At 38.9% G+C, this 16370-nt stretch overlaps 3 protein-coding genes across 3 annotated transcripts in view; 2 read left to right on the top strand and 1 right to left on the bottom strand.

The window, feature by feature from the left end:
• LOC144651806 (serine/threonine-protein kinase PDIK1L-like) overlaps window positions 1-16370 on the top strand; it is a 37465-nt gene that overhangs the window by 10599 nt on the left and 10496 nt on the right. The gene's annotated exons all lie outside the window — the stretch shown is intronic.
• On the top strand, window positions 10544-12075 carry LOC144649906 (uncharacterized). Its single transcript, XM_078509503.1, has 2 exons — window positions 10544-10657; window positions 11009-12075. The coding sequence occupies exons 1-2, from the start codon at window positions 10544-10546 to the stop codon at window positions 12044-12046; spliced, it is 1152 nt and encodes a 383-aa protein (XP_078365629.1). The 3' UTR covers window positions 12047-12075.
• LOC144649907 (uncharacterized) lies at window positions 12083-16197 on the bottom strand. The gene is made up of 4 exons (XM_078509504.1): window positions 15966-16197; window positions 15605-15824; window positions 13666-15438; window positions 12083-13087 (listed from the first exon to the last, which is right to left on the bottom strand). The coding sequence occupies exons 1-4, from the start codon at window positions 16195-16197 to the stop codon at window positions 12655-12657; spliced, it is 2658 nt and encodes an 885-aa protein (XP_078365630.1). The 3' UTR covers window positions 12083-12654.

The raw sequence follows: 16370 nt of genomic DNA, 5'->3' as shown, positions 1-16370 counted from the left end.
CCTCTGTATTTTTCTTCTGTAACTAGGAGTAGTTCTCACTAACATTGCCCCCGCATTTGGCTAGTCCTGCTTTGAATTTGATTTTGCAAATGTCGTCTTTTTTTTGCGGCTGCATGGAAATTTTTTATTAACCGTCCGTCTTTGGCGTGAATATGTGAAATTTTCTTGGATGTTTACTCTAGTGCTTTTATAGCCGTGAGACATCTTACAATTAAGAGGCTCCGACTGAGAATATGAAGAATCGTTGGACAGGCTGGGAAAATCGAAAATCTTGAAACTTTGCCTGAATAACACCTTTGGGGAACTATGTTCGAAAATATTATTCTCATCTTCTAGGACTTTGTGGTTTTCGAGAAATTAAGAAAAAACGAAAATAACGGTTTTTAGCTCATTGAATATGCAAAAATATGCGTAAAAATGGCAAAGTTCTCGATATTCCTATAAGAGCAATTTTCAATGCCTTGAATCGAAATAAACTTAGAATAATAGCTTGACCTTTCTTCTTTCAGGCAACAGAAACTTTCAATTTTTTCCAGCCATTTTGAGGTTTCCTTCGCCTTTTAAAATATTGCTTTATCAAGCACTTCGGGAAAGGGCAAAAATTGAGAAACTTTGGAGGCCAAAAAAGGCACCTTGATATGTCCGATATCGAGTCAAAATAAACACTGTGCAAAAGCTCGATGTTTCTTCTATTACAATATCAAATAAAAAATCTGGGTACTCAAGATTCACACAAATAAGAAACGAAAGTTTACGACCTACTCGTGTCTAATTTGCATAAAGCTAATTTTTGAATTCGTCCTCCGCTAAGTGATCTGGTCCGCTAAATTTACATTTGGGAGCTATGATTTGCACAAAGAAAGCAAGTTTAATCTTTATTTGATTTTATTGACGACTTATGCCTATCAACAGGTTATATGGACGCGAAGAAAGAAGAAAAAACAGTAAAATCATCGACTGAGCTCATTGCGTGACTTGCGTCACGTTATGAATTTTCTTGTCAACAATTGAATTTGATTTGTTTGTTAGGACTCTTGCATTTCAAATTTAAGATTAAAGAGTGAAATAATAATATCATTCACTTACCTGAAATTGGGAATGATTTGTATCTTTTATTTACTCTGGCGGGTAACTTACGTCCAAGCTATAACTTGCGTAGTATTATTAATTTGGAAGTTGACTTTAGATATGAACATAAACGTACATAAATATTATGAACATATATCGCTGTTAGTTTCCGTTCAGTTGTCATTTATAATGGAAATAAAATACCAAAAGTTTCTCATCTTGTTTTAAAACAACTAAAGGTTTCGATCGTGCAAAAACTATTCATTCATTCAGAGGCACATCACAAAATTAAATTAATTTATAATTCCCGTTAAAGAGACCGAACACGTACACAGCGACAGAACTCGGCGCCAGGACATTTAACACAAAGCACGAAATTATTCGGCTGAAATTTAAAAATAGAATGACCCTTTACAGTTGTGCCTCTCTTGTTGGTGGGGCTTGGAGTCCAAGCCCAGAAATCCAGAATTTGTCCAGTTTGTAAATTACCATGCAAACGCACACTTCAAATTTTGTTACATCTTGTCTGACAGATACTGAAAGCATCGATAGCGAAGGACAATTGTTAGTTGCCCATGCAGGTAAGGTAAAATATATTTTTTTTTCTTTGAACCATGAATTAATGCAAGCTTAACTATTCAACACTCTGGGATTTTTGTAGCGCAAGAATGCCAAGAACATATGACAGTTTGTCATAAATACAAGAACACGCTCCTTCGCTTGCGGACTGGAGAAGCAAGATGTTCTAAACCAATGGAAATTGCGGGTCATAAGCCTTCTTTCACTCGGGAGGATCGCGGAATAGCAAGCAACCCTGCTCTGTTTTACAAGAGACGGATATGCTTGTTCCAGCTAGATCACGGAAGTATCAACTTTCCGGTGAAGGTAAGGTAAATTTAATATTTGTTTTTTCTTTGAACCACATTATTTTATAAGGTTCACACTAGCGACATAACGACATGGACATAACGGTCTTTCCTTATGTCGTTATGCTTATGTCATTATGTTCCAACTATGTCGTTATGTTAGGCGGTTGTTTACACTGGTGACATAAAACATCAACTTGAGGTGTTTTTTACATTTGCGTGACCTTGCCGTTATGCCGTTATGTCGCTAATGTGAACCAGGCCTTATAACTGAATTGATACAAGTTAAACTATCCCATGCCTTCGGATTTTTGAAGCCGCTAGAATGCCAAGAAAACATGACAGTTTACCCGAAATACAGAAACACCTCGGTATTAACTTTTAACACTTTTCCTCGATATTGTAAACATCGCTTTTGTTTTCTTTTATAAAATGCCATTTGACTATATCCATTCCTACTATCAATCAATCAATCAATCAATCAAAGACTTTATTAACATGTCGAAAAAGTGCAAGGGGAAACACCCTCTGCTAATTGGGGACACTTAAATTAATATAAACCTACCATATATAAACTAAGAAACGGGTAAAATGCTAAAAACTATTGACTAATCATAATATCATTCACCAACCTGAAATTGGGAATGATTTATATATTTTATTTAATCGCGTAACTTACGTCAAAAATAAAACGTATGTTCAATGTGTTAGCCTCCGAACAAACAGTGTTGCTAAAGGGGTAGAGGACGCATGTGTTTCGACTAGCCTTCAGAAGAAGACCTACTAAGAAGAAGGCCTATACTAAGGGAAATTGCGGGCCACAAGTTTTCTTTTAGAATTTCACCCTGGGGGTATCGTGAAAAAGACACCAAACACCCCTGCTCTGCAATCCTGTTACGGCGAGGCAGGGAGGCAGGGGGTGGTAGACCCTCCAAACGAATTTGGGGGTGGGGCTTGTTCGACCCCCCCCCCCCCTCCCCCACGTTTTAGTGCCGAAAATATCGTGAGCGCAGCATAAAATAAGTTTGCCAAGATATTCTGTCTCGTGAGTAAGTCATTGGAAGTCTTCGGGAAACTTCGTTTATCTACGGAAAAGTTCAAAAAAAAAAATTTGAAACGTTCGTATGGCCTACGAACAACAAACGGGAATCTTCGGAAATCCTCGGTCTAGAAATTGCTGAGAAAACAAGAACAATTACTGGAACAGATAAAAGTCGCTCCAAATATGAAAACCTGCCGAGTATTTTTGGGACAGTCTAGTTCCCTCCAAGTTCCAAAACGCTCCGCTGCCTCTGCTTAGCTTCCAACTTTTGGTATATAATTGCCAGAACGAATATCTGGCAACACTGGCTGAAAACCAACGTCTGTCACTTAGTGCCTTCGCTAAAGTGTAAGTCTACAGAACGAGTGGTTTAGCGCAGCGCGAAGGATCAAGCGGATAAACAACTGTAGCAGTTAACAATCGCGTGCGCGCTCTTGTGTTTGCACTCGCCTGCTCGCGCATTCACATACGTTTTCTATCCCTTGAGCAACACCGCTTGTTCTGAAGGCTAGTAGGGTAAGGTCAACTATCATTTTATAACTTAAAACCAAAAGCGATTTTTACAATATTAAAGAAAAGTGTTTTAACTTAAAAGTCTAGGAAATACTATAGTAATCATGTAGGCTACTATTCACCAAAGTTTTACTTGGAAGTTGTTACTGTGGGCTTAAAACAAAATTAAGTAACAGAAAGTTAATGCTTATGTGATCTAACTGAAACAAGCATACCCGTCTCTTGTAAAACAGAGCAGGATTGCTTGCTGTTCCGCGATCCTCCCGTGTAAAAGAAGGATTTTACGGTATGTTCTTGGCATTCTTGCGCTACAAAAATCCCAGGGTATTGGATAGTTAAGCTTCTATTAATTCAGTTACCTACACACAAATGTGGTTCAAAGAAAAAAATATATTTTACCTTACCTGCACGAGCAATTAACAATTGTCCTTCGCTATCGATGCTTTCAGTATCTGTCATACAAGATGTAACAAAATTTGAAGTGTGCGTTTGCATGGTAATTTACAAACTGGACAAATTCTGGATTTCTGGGCTTGGACTCCAAGCCCCACAAACGAGCACAACTGTAAAGGGTCATTCTATTTTTAAATTTCAGTTGAATAATTTCGTGCTTGTCGCTGTGTACATGTTCGGTCTCTTTAATTTAATTTTGTGATGTACATCTGAATGAATGAATGGATTTTGCACGATCGAAACCTTTTATATTGTTGTTTTAAAACAAGATGAGAAACATTTGCTATTTTATTTCCATTTATGACAACTGAACGGAAGCTAACAGCGATAAATGTTCATCATAGTTTTAATAATTATGTATGTTTATGTTCACAAAAAAGTAAACTTCCAAATTAATTAGAACTACACGATTTATATTTTTGTCGTAAGTTACGCAAGTAAATAAAAAATACAAATCATTCCCAATTTCAGGTAAGTGAATGATATTATTATCTTAATCTTTAACCTTAAATTTGAAATGTAAGAGCCCTAACAAACAAATCTTTCCTCCGATCTTTTTAATTCAATTATTGACAAGAAAATTCATAACGTGACGCAGGTCACGGAATGGGGAGCTCAGTCGATGATTTTACTGTTTTTTCTTCTTTCTTCGCGTCTATATAACCAGTGTATCGTCATAAGACGTCAAAAAAATCAAATAAAGTTTAAAATTGCTTTCTATGTGCAAATCATAGCTCCCAAATGTAAATTTAGCGGACCAGATCACTTAGCGGAGGACGAATTCAAAAATTAGCTTTATGCAAATTAGACACGAGTAGGTCGTAAACTTTTGTTTCTTATTTATGTGAATCTTGAGTGCCCAGATTTTTTATTTGATATTGGAATAGAAGAAACATCGAGCTTTTGCACAGTGTTTATTTTGACTCGATATCGGACATATCAAGGTGCTTTTTTGGCCTCCAAAGTTTCTCAATTTTTGCCCTTTCCCGAAGTGCTTGATAAAGCAATATTTTAAAACGCGAAGGAAACCTCAAAATGGCCGGAAAAAATTGAAAGTTTCTGTTGCCTGAAAGAAGAAAGGTCAAGCTATTATTCTAAGTTTATTTCGATTCAAGGCATTGAAAATTGCTCTTATAGGAATATCGAGAACTTTGCCATTTTTACGCATATTTTTGCATATTTAATGAGCTAAAAACCGTTATTTTCGTTTTTTCTTAATTTCTCGAAAACCACAAAGTCCTAGAAGATGAGAATAATATTTTCGAACATAGTTCCCCAAAGGTGTTATTCAGGCAAAGTTTCAAGATTTTCGATTTTCCCAGCCTGTCCAACGATTCTTCATATTCTCAGTCGGAGCCTCTTAATGCTTATTAGTGAAAAGTTAACAAAAGGAAACAATGCGATTAGTGTCTAGCGGTATCGATTTGAGTAGTAACTTTTTCTCGGCCGTGGAAATAGTCAAGTCCTCGTATTCGTTTCTAAGAAAAAAATGATTGTAACAACTATCGAACAACTGGAGCTAACTGTTTTCATTAAATTTTCTTGGCATGGAAGCGGAAACCACAGGCTTCGTCTCGACAACTGATCGAGACTGACTTGTCAAAGATGCGGCAAAATTTTCTCACCTCTTGTGACGAAAACGTCTCGCGCGTCTCAGTACTCAATCCCATTTGCAAAATCTTTTTTACAATTAAATACTAGGAGTAGTTCTCACTAACATTGCCCCCGCTTTTGGCTAGTCCTGCTTTGAATTTGATTTTGCAAATGTAGTCTTTTTTTTTGCGGCTGCATGGAAACTTTTTATTAACCGTCCGTCTTTGGCGTGAATATGTGAAATTTTATTTTTTTCTTTGTTCGTGAGCGGGCGGTATTCTACAAATCCTGCGATCTGATTGGTTCCGGGAGCGGGCGGTATTCTCCAATCCGGCCCGCTCACAGCGGGCGGTATCCGTTGTGAGATGAATCGTCGAGTGTACTTTCCGCGCGAAATCATTTTGCAGCGTTGTACAAACGAACACATGAAAGATTTGCTCTGCAAAATCGAAATAGTCGCTCACCAACTGTTGTTAATGTGAAAAGACAGAATAGAAGTGGAATTAAAGGCCTCGAAGTTCTTCTAAAGGCGAGTATTAATTTCTTTATCGACAAAATCAAGTTCTAGTTTCATAGTTTGTCGAGTTTGTGGTTGTTTGTGCATTTCGGAATCATTTGCACGCCATTACGATAAGTTGTGCCGGTTTTAAACTTCAATTTTGAGTACAAACTGTCTTTTTATCGGCCACTTTTTTTGCCAAAACAAAACACTGGTTGCCATCATTCAAGAAAATGAGATCCGTTAATTAAAAACAGCCAAAATAATTCTCGCAATATTGTGCCGTACGTCCAAACTACGCCTTTCATTCATTTTCACTTCGCACTGTTTATCACAGAGAAATTATGCTGGGAATCAACGCAGAGTTTATTAATTCGTTAAATACAAGTGTGTATAGCTATACCGAAACTGTCTTTCAGTCAGATAATATTCTTTAGTCAGAGAAATTCTCGAACTTAATGTCCTGCGAACAGATTTCTTTTTCAAAACATTCATTGAGAAGCCGGAATCGACGTTTGTTCGGATTTAGTTTTGTCAATGCTTTGGCACGATTTTACATTTATGATATATTTACTACTTCAATTTTTTTAATTGCATCTCTTCAGTGTACATTTAATATGCTAAACCTTTCTGTGAATACGGTTCATTTAAGCGAAGCGACTATTTATTATAAATTTTATCGAACTAAAAAACAAACCGCATTTTACACTCTTGCTAACCCGTCGATCGACTCAACATTGAAATGGCGCGCGTATACAAACCAAGATTTTGTGACACAATCTTTCTAGGTCTCTTTTTAAAACAAACGAAGTAGGAAAAAAATAAAAATGTTATTCACCAGCCTAGGTCGGTCCGTATTGGAAAAAACTGTGCCCTCGGTCTTGGAACCGCCCTCGGCCTGCGGCCTCGGGCGGTATCCAAGACCTCGGGCACAGTTTTTCCCAATACGGACCTCCCGGCTGGTTAATAACATATATTTCTTGGATGTTTACTCTAGTGCTTTTATAGCCGTGAGACATCTTACAATTAATGCTTATTTATAGTGAAAAGTTAAAAAAAGGAAACAATGAGATTAGTGACTAGCGGTATCGATTTGAGTGGTAACTTTTTCTCGTTGGAAATAGTCAAGTCCTCGTATTCGTTTCTAAGAAAACAAATGATTGTAACAACTATCGAACAACTGGAGCTAACTGTTTTCATTAAATTTTCTTGGCATGGAAGCGGAAACCACAGTCTTCGTCTCGACAACTGACTTGTCAAAGATGCGGCAAAATTTTCTCACAGTTTTCGCACAGTACATTATGGAAAACATTCTTTACGATATTTCGGGCCTTATCTATGGAGCAAACTAGACCACAGTGATAGAGAAAAACATAATGTCACGAGTTTTAAAAACAGTATTGGGAGAAAAGACCTCACCCGTCTTATACAAACTGAGTGTAAATGTGACATATGCAGCTAGCCGATATACATTTTTAAATTTTTAATTTTTAACTCTTAACTGCAATTTTTATCTTTCACCTACTTTTATAATAAAATTTTATATTCTATTGTAATTTATTTATTTATTTATTTATTTATTTATTAATCTATGTAGTACGATTCTTCAGTTTTTCTTCTTCTTAGAATTTAAGTGTAAATATTTTAACTTTAAATAGCTTAGATATATAATAATGTAAATACTTCAGACACTTTAATAAAGTATTTCATTCATTCATTCATTCTCATCTCTTTTGACAAAAACGTCTCGCGAGTCTCAGTATTCAATCCCTTTTGTAAAATATTTTTTACAATTGACTATAATCTCTGGAGCGTGTTTCGTCGAGAAATGGCAAATCTCAGTTGTGAGTTGTAGCTGGGTAGTTTGTTTTGATTGTGACTAAGTCTTTCGGTCTGTTGTGATTTGTGTTTGACCGATCGCGGTTTACAGACGAGTCTTTCAATTCAGCGAACTTATCTAACTTTGAGACGTTAGCCTGCGTTGCAGCCGGACGTCTCACAAAACCTCGGGGTTTAATTCGTCTGCAACGCAGGCTATGAGATAGACTACGAGCAGTCCCTATTTTTTCGCAGAGTCCGTCGAGCTTGAAGCGAATTTTTTTTTTCGAAGAGTTCGTCGAGCTTATAGCGAAAAAATAAGCTCGACGAACTCTTCAAAAAAATTCGCTTCAAGCTCGATGGACTCTGCGAAAAAATAGGGACTGCTCGTAGTCTAGCTATGAGACGTTTGAGTCGCAAATCTTCAGCTTGTTGCTCGCAGTATGGCGGCGAAAACACCCAGAACACCTTGCGTGCTTGCCGCAAAATTAACCGAGACCACCGTGCGCGCCTAGCTTATTCAAATCGGGATCGCCTCGCATACTACCATATATTTCTTGTATATTTCTTCATATATTTTCTATTTTTTTAATCCCTTATATATATACACGCGAGGACTTCAATGATGCCTCCTCGGGTTTTGGCCTCTGGGCCAAAACCCTGCGGGCGCAATAATCTCTGGAGTGTGTTTCGTCGAGAAATGGCAAATCTCAGTTGTGAGTTGTAGCTGGGTAGTCTGTTTTGATTGTGACTAAGTCTTCCGGTCTGTTGTGATTTGTGTTTGACCGATCGCGGTTTACAAAAGAGTCTTTCAATTCAGCGAACTTATCTAACTTTGAGACGTTAGCCTGCGTTGCAGCCGGACGTCTCACAAAACCTCGGGGTTTAATTCGTCTGCAACGCAGGCTATGAGACGTTTGAGTCGCAAATCTTCAACTTGTTGCTCGCAGTATGGCGGCGAAAACACCCAAAACACCTTGCGTGCTTGCCGCAAAATTAACCGAGACCACCGTGCGCGCCTAGTTTCTTCAAATCGGGATCGCCTCGCATACTACCATACATTTCTTGTATATTTCTTCATATATCTTCTATTTTTTAATCCCTTATATATATACACGCGGGGACTTCAATGATGCCTCCTCGGGTTTTGGCCTCTGGGCCAAAACCCTGCGGGGGCAATAATGAGCTACGCTTAACAAAGAAACCAAAAAAACCGAACAAAATACTGACGAGAATTAAAACTAATTACAACGCAAACACGAAAAAATTGAACGCTCGTGGCTACAGGCATATTCACTTTGTAACCTGATTAAAGGAAGTTATAATTATGGCAAATGGTTTAGGTCAATAAGATCTGAAATAATTGTGGGGACATGGTATGAAATCCCGCCTGACGACAAAAACAAAGTGGATCAAAAACAGGATGCGTCAAGAACAGGGTTCTTTAAGACTTGGAATTGCTCCTACAAATTAATGAGTCATGGACTTGTTTGCGTCTAATTGTTCATTAATGTTACAAGAAATATTACATTAGTTTTATTTAATTATTGAGTTTTGGAAGCGTGCTGAGTTTTTTAAATGTGCTCAACTGAAAACTTTACAATTATTAAATGCAAACTGGCCGTACAAAATTCCACTAGTGCATGTATTCAAGGCTCTTATTCATGTCATATTTGAGACGCATCTTATTTACCTTACTATAGGAAATTAACGTGACATGCCTAAATCGCGCGTCGAAGGACCTTGAGAAAGTCTACACCGTTAATTATGCAAAGCGTTAATTTCATGACCTAACATGCCTAAATTTCCATTATTTTGGCCTCAATTTCGCGAAACGGTCCACACGTTCTCGACTGCTAGGAAAAAGCATTATTTATCAGGGTGGAAACTAAATCTGTCGGTATAACTGAACTGAGTGGTTCACCGCGATTTGAAGGCGGATAATGTGCTTCTTGCCGCCACGGAGGAGTGAAATTGGCTGATTTTGGCCTCGCTCGCGAGTACACCGCACTCAAACTAACCCAAGCCCAAGAAGACGACGGTTTATGGCTGGCAAGTTACTAACACGGACTACATGAGCTCAGGAACTGGCCCCATACACTGGGTTGCTCCAGAATTTTTCATTAACCAATTACACAGAAAGGGCCGACGTATTTTCCCTTGGTACGCTGTATTTCGCAATCCTTGAGCGGGATTTCATCGTGATTGATGGGAAAGCATTTTACGGTGCCTTTGTGTAGGAAAGTTTGGCCTTGGGCTTCCAATGGAAACGGTTGGTCGTCGTATCCGAATTGCGTTCTCAAGTTAAAAGAGACAGGTCCAACGCTCTGTAAAGAGTCGTTCTAAAGGCTTTGCAGTACGCCTCAAGTGATCGACTAAGTGCTTAAAAGATTTTTGACGAGTCATGAGCATTTGTCTGATTCTTTAACAACGACACTTATCCCAACAATCGCAGCTTTTGCCCCAAAAATCGCAGCCTTTGCCCAACAATCGCAGCCTTTGCCATGCACATCAATCGCAGCTTTTGCCTCGACAATCGGAGCCTTTGCCACAACATAGTTAGTAGAGGCATAGTTAGTAGAGGAGACTGGTTGTGAAACCCGGTAAACATCAAAGGGTTAAACAATAGCGCGGTCGGCGATGTTGAACAGACCCGTCACGTGACTCTGACCGTGCACAAGTTCATTCAAGATGGCGGACGGTGGAGACGGTTTGTTTGTATGGGGAGAAGATTTTGAAGCGATCTTGGGTATTTTGGAAGACGATGAAGAAGTAGAGGAACAATTTTCCGTCGCAGTTAGAAATGTAAGTTGAGAAAGTTGCAATTTCGAGTTGTAATTTCGCACTACTGAGCTTAAATTTGCCACGATAGGCTACTCGACGAGTGTAAACAAACGAAATTCAACAAACGCTCGCGTAAAAACTATGCTTATATATTGCTGTTTCTTCTAATGCGACTTTCTTTAGCGCTCCTGCGAAACAAGGAAGACTTATGTAAAGCTTCTAAAGAGCTCAAAGCTTCGGAATGTAGCGATTTGTCGAAATTATTTCAAGTGATAAACTTTGTGTGGCCACCGAATTTTTATTTTCAAACTCTTAAGTATATACATGTAGTTTATTTATGTTACAATGGTAATGTTTGTGATATCTTTGTAGGCTCAGCGTCAAGAAATTGTTTGTAATGACTGCGGAAAGAAGTACAAAACAAGAGGAGGTTATGAGAGACACAGGGCTGCAAAACACAACAATCAACAGGCAGAATTGGAGCAGGTGCAACAGTTAAGCCCAAATGTTCTGGCAGAAATAGTTGACCGTGCTGTCCGCAATGTTAAGGAAAGGAAAGTTTTTGCAGGAAATTTAAGGACTGAGCTTAGCAATTACTCATACCAACAGCTACAAGAAGACAGCAATGAATTCTCTGCTATCAAAGCAATCTATGAAGGATATGCAAGAAATGGAGATGCAGAAAAGTTTTATGGCAAATATTATGCAACAGTTGCTGCAAAGTTTACCCAATTCTTCAGTGGAATTTCTAGAAATGCAGCAACACTACTGGCAACCAAAGTTGCTGACTGTTTGCTGGCATACTCTAAGCAACAAAAACACTCTACCGAAAGCAGTCATCATATAAAAACTGTGTTGTCAGATAAGGAAAAAGCTGGGATGCAATATCTTGGAGGTTATGTTCTGCACAACTTACACAAAAAACATGGACGAACTAACTCAGTGGAGAGCCAACAAGCTATGGCAATACTGAAAGCTGGGAAACTGGAGAGCATAACTGACTCTAGCCAAAAACGTGTGTCAGCCTTGAACCGTGGGGGACTTTGGTCAATCACTCAGCCTGCACAGCAAATTTTTTTAAAAGCAGAAATTCATTTTAGGCAGTTCACATCAAAGCCTGACTTGCAAAGATTAGATCTTTCTGGCATCACTAACAAAGCAACCAGTGATAGTGACATCCTTGCTTATTACAATTTGATGGTATCAGATGCAGAACTTGAACCGGACAGTCATGTTTGTAAGGATGTCTTGCGTGGCATTATAAGTCTGTATGTACATGTACGTTCATTCTCTTTTGCCAAGGATATCATTCAGCATTACGAGATCAAGGCAACTAAAACCAAAGCAAAGGCTTTACGCAAGGAAATTAGTAGAAGTTGTCAAGGTGATGACCAACAAAGGCAGGAATAAGACTGTTAATTCACATTTTTGATTTCTTTATTAGTACATTGTGATCAGAACCACCATTTGCAGCGAGGACAATAAATGCCATGTTAACTCTGAAATTTTTTAAACTTTGATTCAGGTTTGGTAAAACAATGAAATTCATTCAAGTTATCAGTGAGATAGATTATAAGAACTTATGGATCTTTAATAAATTATATTTCTTGTTTTATATGCTCTGTCGCGATGAAACACAACTGCAAGCTGTTCAATACAAAAATTCACCTTAATGGTCTCCTTGTATTTCCTTGTTACACTTAATAATTACCATTTGCACTCACAAGCACAGTCATAATGAAACACAACTGCAAGCTGTTCTTGACAAGTATTTTCACTTTGAATGATCAAAAAAAAATTCTCCTTAATGGTCTCTGTATTTATTGGTTACATTACAGAATTACCACATAATTCAACTTTCAAGAAACCTTACTTATTTAAAAAGCACTAAAAAATCTTTGTCAAATGACATGAAATAATTGTATCTACAGTACATGTACAGTGTATAATACAAAATGTACACTGGATGCTATGTGATTAATCTCCTCAATGATGAAATACTGAAATGACTTAATTGACTACAGTTTCAGTTTTGTTCTACATGGTAACTTAACACCAGTAACTTGTTCCCAAGCTCGTGTCTTGTCCTTTCGGCCCCTTGTGTTGCCACTCTGACAGGACACTGTTCTCTGCATTCTTAGTGTGTTACTGTTATACCCAAATGTTTTTATGTCAGGGTTGTCACTGCGCCTACCCAGTTTCCGCTGGCCCCCGAAGTACTCCTCTACTGGATCCTGGCAGAACCGTTCTGTGAGGACAAATTCAAACCCTTCCTGAAGCAAAAATCTTGTTACTTCAACAGCAGAATGTACAGATATTTGGAAGCCCTCATATGTCTGCCATGAGAGAAACATTCGGTTTCTGGCATTCTGGGTGAAGTTACCGGGTCTGTTGTCAACATTCTCTTTCCAAGTCCTCAGATAGTCTAGGAACTCCATCAACCATGCAAATCTAAGAAATAAAAGAAAAGTCATTAATTACTGTTTCTTGACATGGATAAGGCAACATAAAAAGATACTTCCACATCATTAGTACTCAGGGCTCACCAAAACCCCTGTCCGGTCGTCCGGGACAAGTGGATTTTCCTGCCAGGCAAGTGACTTTTCATGCTTACTTGCCCGAAGGGCAAGGGCCCAGGCAAACCATCAATTAACTTAATTTCATGAATTATTAATTAGTTTGAGAGCCTGGGCAGGGGGGGGGGGGGAGTGCCCGGGCAAGCAAAGTTTGAGAGTTACTTGCCCTATGGGCAAGTTGGAATTCAAGTTTTTTTCGAGCCCTGGTACTCCATTATACAAATGCATCTAAGTAGCTTTAATTGATTAATACTAATTAAACAGAAGCTTTTTTAAAGCAAAATAAATATTCTAATCGGGATAACCTCTGGGCCCTCCTTTTCAGGATTTGTAAATTCTGAATAAAGCACTATATATAAAGAAACCATTTACAATCGATGATTTTATACCCATTTTGCTAAATAATACTTTATAAATTAAACAAAATTTAAAATAAAAAAATCAACAACACACCTTTCGTCATCAACAGAAGTATAAGGAGCCAATAATGGTTTGCGCTTTCTCTGATGTTCTGTCGTGCTTCTCACATTGAGACAATCAAAGAAGCCATCGACCATTTCGCAGAGTTTTGCAGTTGCTGATGTCTCTGGAGGTCCAAATGTCTTCAGAACTGCAGCAACTGATGCACTCAGGACTTGTGCAGCAAGATTCACCCGCATGACAGAATACGCGGTCAGGTGTACATGCTCATACGACAGCCTAGGCAACAGCTTTAAGCCATTGTCCACATCCTGATAGAAAATCTCTGTGATGTGCTGCCACAATAAATACTGCCCATCATTCCACATATATCGGGTACATTTTCCAGATCCAGAGTGCATGAGACAGTTCCGTGTTGTTTTGACTAGGTGCAGGGCATCAGAGAGGAAGTAGACAAAGCGATGAGGTGCAAAAATGTTAACTGCACGATAACACACATCAGTGCCTGCATCTCCATCAAGGGGTTTGTGAAGGTGGTAAAACCTCCTATTTGGTGAAGCACCATCAGATGTGGCAGCAATGACCCACAGATTGCAACTAGTTTCTAATATACAAACAGCTTCCCAAAACAAGAGCATTAGTTGTGCAGAAGTAACACCAGTTGTGGCAAAATGTGCAAGGCAGAACTTGAGGTCAGTGCACACTCCACGAACCAGAAAGGCAAGAGCATGTGTTGCAATTTCATTGACTTTTTCCAAAACAGCATAGTTCAGTTCCAAGTCTCCAAGATCAGTAAAACCGATCAGTTCTCCTGTTATCTTGTCCAAAACAAGGTTTGACATGACTTTCATCTCGTCAAACAAAAGAACCACATATCTTTGAACATCAAAGTATGTGTCAGTTAAGGAGTTCAACTCCTGAACAATTTCCTCTTGGAATCCACGTTGTGGCCGAATGGCATTTCGATAATCTTTCAGTCGTCGCTGACTTGGGAGTACCAACACTTTACTATTTCTAAGCTCTTCGTAACATGAAGGTGACTTAGCAGCAAGTGAAAGACAAAACCTGATGATCATTGGATGGTATCGCACCCCAGTACGACTGCTGGAGAAAAGTTTTTTCTGTTGCTGCCAGAAAAGGCTCATGAAAGGAGTGATGTTGTCATCAGCCTCATTGAGGATTTTAGTGAAGTCGTTGCTAAGTTCATGATCGACTTCAATGTTTGTTTTGACAATTGCCGCTCGCATTTCATTTAGCTCTCGCTCAAGTTCGGCACATTTCAGTCTTTGTTGTTGTAATGTCAGTTTAATTCTTTCCGGATCAGTTTTTGATACTGGTGCCTTGACACTTGCAGGTTTGGAGAGCCGCCTTTCCTTTGCTTTTATGGGCTTTCTTGAGGAAACCAGGTACTCCAAACATTGTGGGCATGCATCTTCCCCAACTTCTTTTTCGCACATGAGATGGCAGCCCTTTGACCGCCAGAAACCTTTGTTGGGAAACTGTTCACCATGCTCACATACCTGAAGTGAGTCTTCATTTATGGGAATTACGTGATGAAACAGCTGGCTTGTTAATTCACTGGCTTCCACTCCACAGCAAAGTTTATAGCACTCCAGCTCTTTAACAATTTCACATACTGAAATGTTTCTGACTGAACGCTGGTGAGTAACATAGAGGGGATGATCTTCAGGAAGATAACAACCAAAAGCTTTCACAGTGTATGCAAGACTGTCATCGATCATAATTTCTACTTCCGGGAGAAGGAAAGGTTCTACAGTCTTTTTCATAATAAGTCTGTCTGCCATTCTCTATTTTCCAATTGCCCATAATACACTTTGTTTGCCCCCCAAATTTTGCATAAACTATTGTTTTCAAATTCTCTTGGGAGGACTGCATATTTCCAAAACAATAGTTTATGCAAAATTTGGGGGGCAAACAAAGTGCATTATGGGCAATTGGAAAATAGAGAATTGTTTTAAATTTCCAACCTTTCAGGGTTTTCAAGCCAGTGATTCGCTGGCACAATTCACTAAACGACTTGTAACATGCCTTGGGTTGTTGATCGTGCTCCTTGACAACCGATCGAGCAGGTCTTGGTGTAGGCTTTGCAGCTTCGTGACTTTTCCTTGGCATGTTTAATCTTGGGATGGCGCCGAATCGTGGTTTCTTCTTCGTCATTTTCGCCGTTTGAACTGCATTTGGAAATAAAGTAGAACACAAATAAGAAAGATGAAAATTAACATTCAAGAAAATTTCACAGAGATCGTAAACAAAACCATATGGCAAGCGAGAGCATATCTTCAATTTCTACTGTATATCGTAGCCGTACTTACATATTTCGAAATCTTCAACGTCGAAGTGTTTTTCACAGGTAAACACCTTGTCATTTTCGATCCTTTTTCGAAATTCATGGTCGATCTCACGCGTCTTTGTGATCTCACTCAACCAATCGTCCCGCCATTTCTTGTGTGCCTCGTCCTTCGCCGCGGGCAACTTCCAAATACCGATCCCTTTCGTTCTTCTACAACTCCCACAGCCAAATACAGCGCAGTTATCTCCGGGCATGACGACTGATGAACAATATAGCTATAACATTTATCGAATCGAGACTAATCTAAGCTAAAAATCCGGCAAAATACAGCGTAATTCTCCGCACATTCACGTAACTCCGATCGCCATGTTGATTTTCTTGTGCACGGTCAAGATCATGTGACTAAGGGAAAACCATAACAAAGACA

Source organism: Oculina patagonica, chromosome 4 (genome assembly GCF_052425735.1).
Source record: "Oculina patagonica isolate OP01 chromosome 4, crgOcupat, whole genome shotgun sequence".
Classification (NCBI taxonomy): Eukaryota; Metazoa; Cnidaria; class Anthozoa; order Scleractinia; family Oculinidae; genus Oculina; species Oculina patagonica.
Note: the sequence above shows the minus strand (reverse complement) of the source record. Positions and strands in the feature narration are given on the sequence as shown.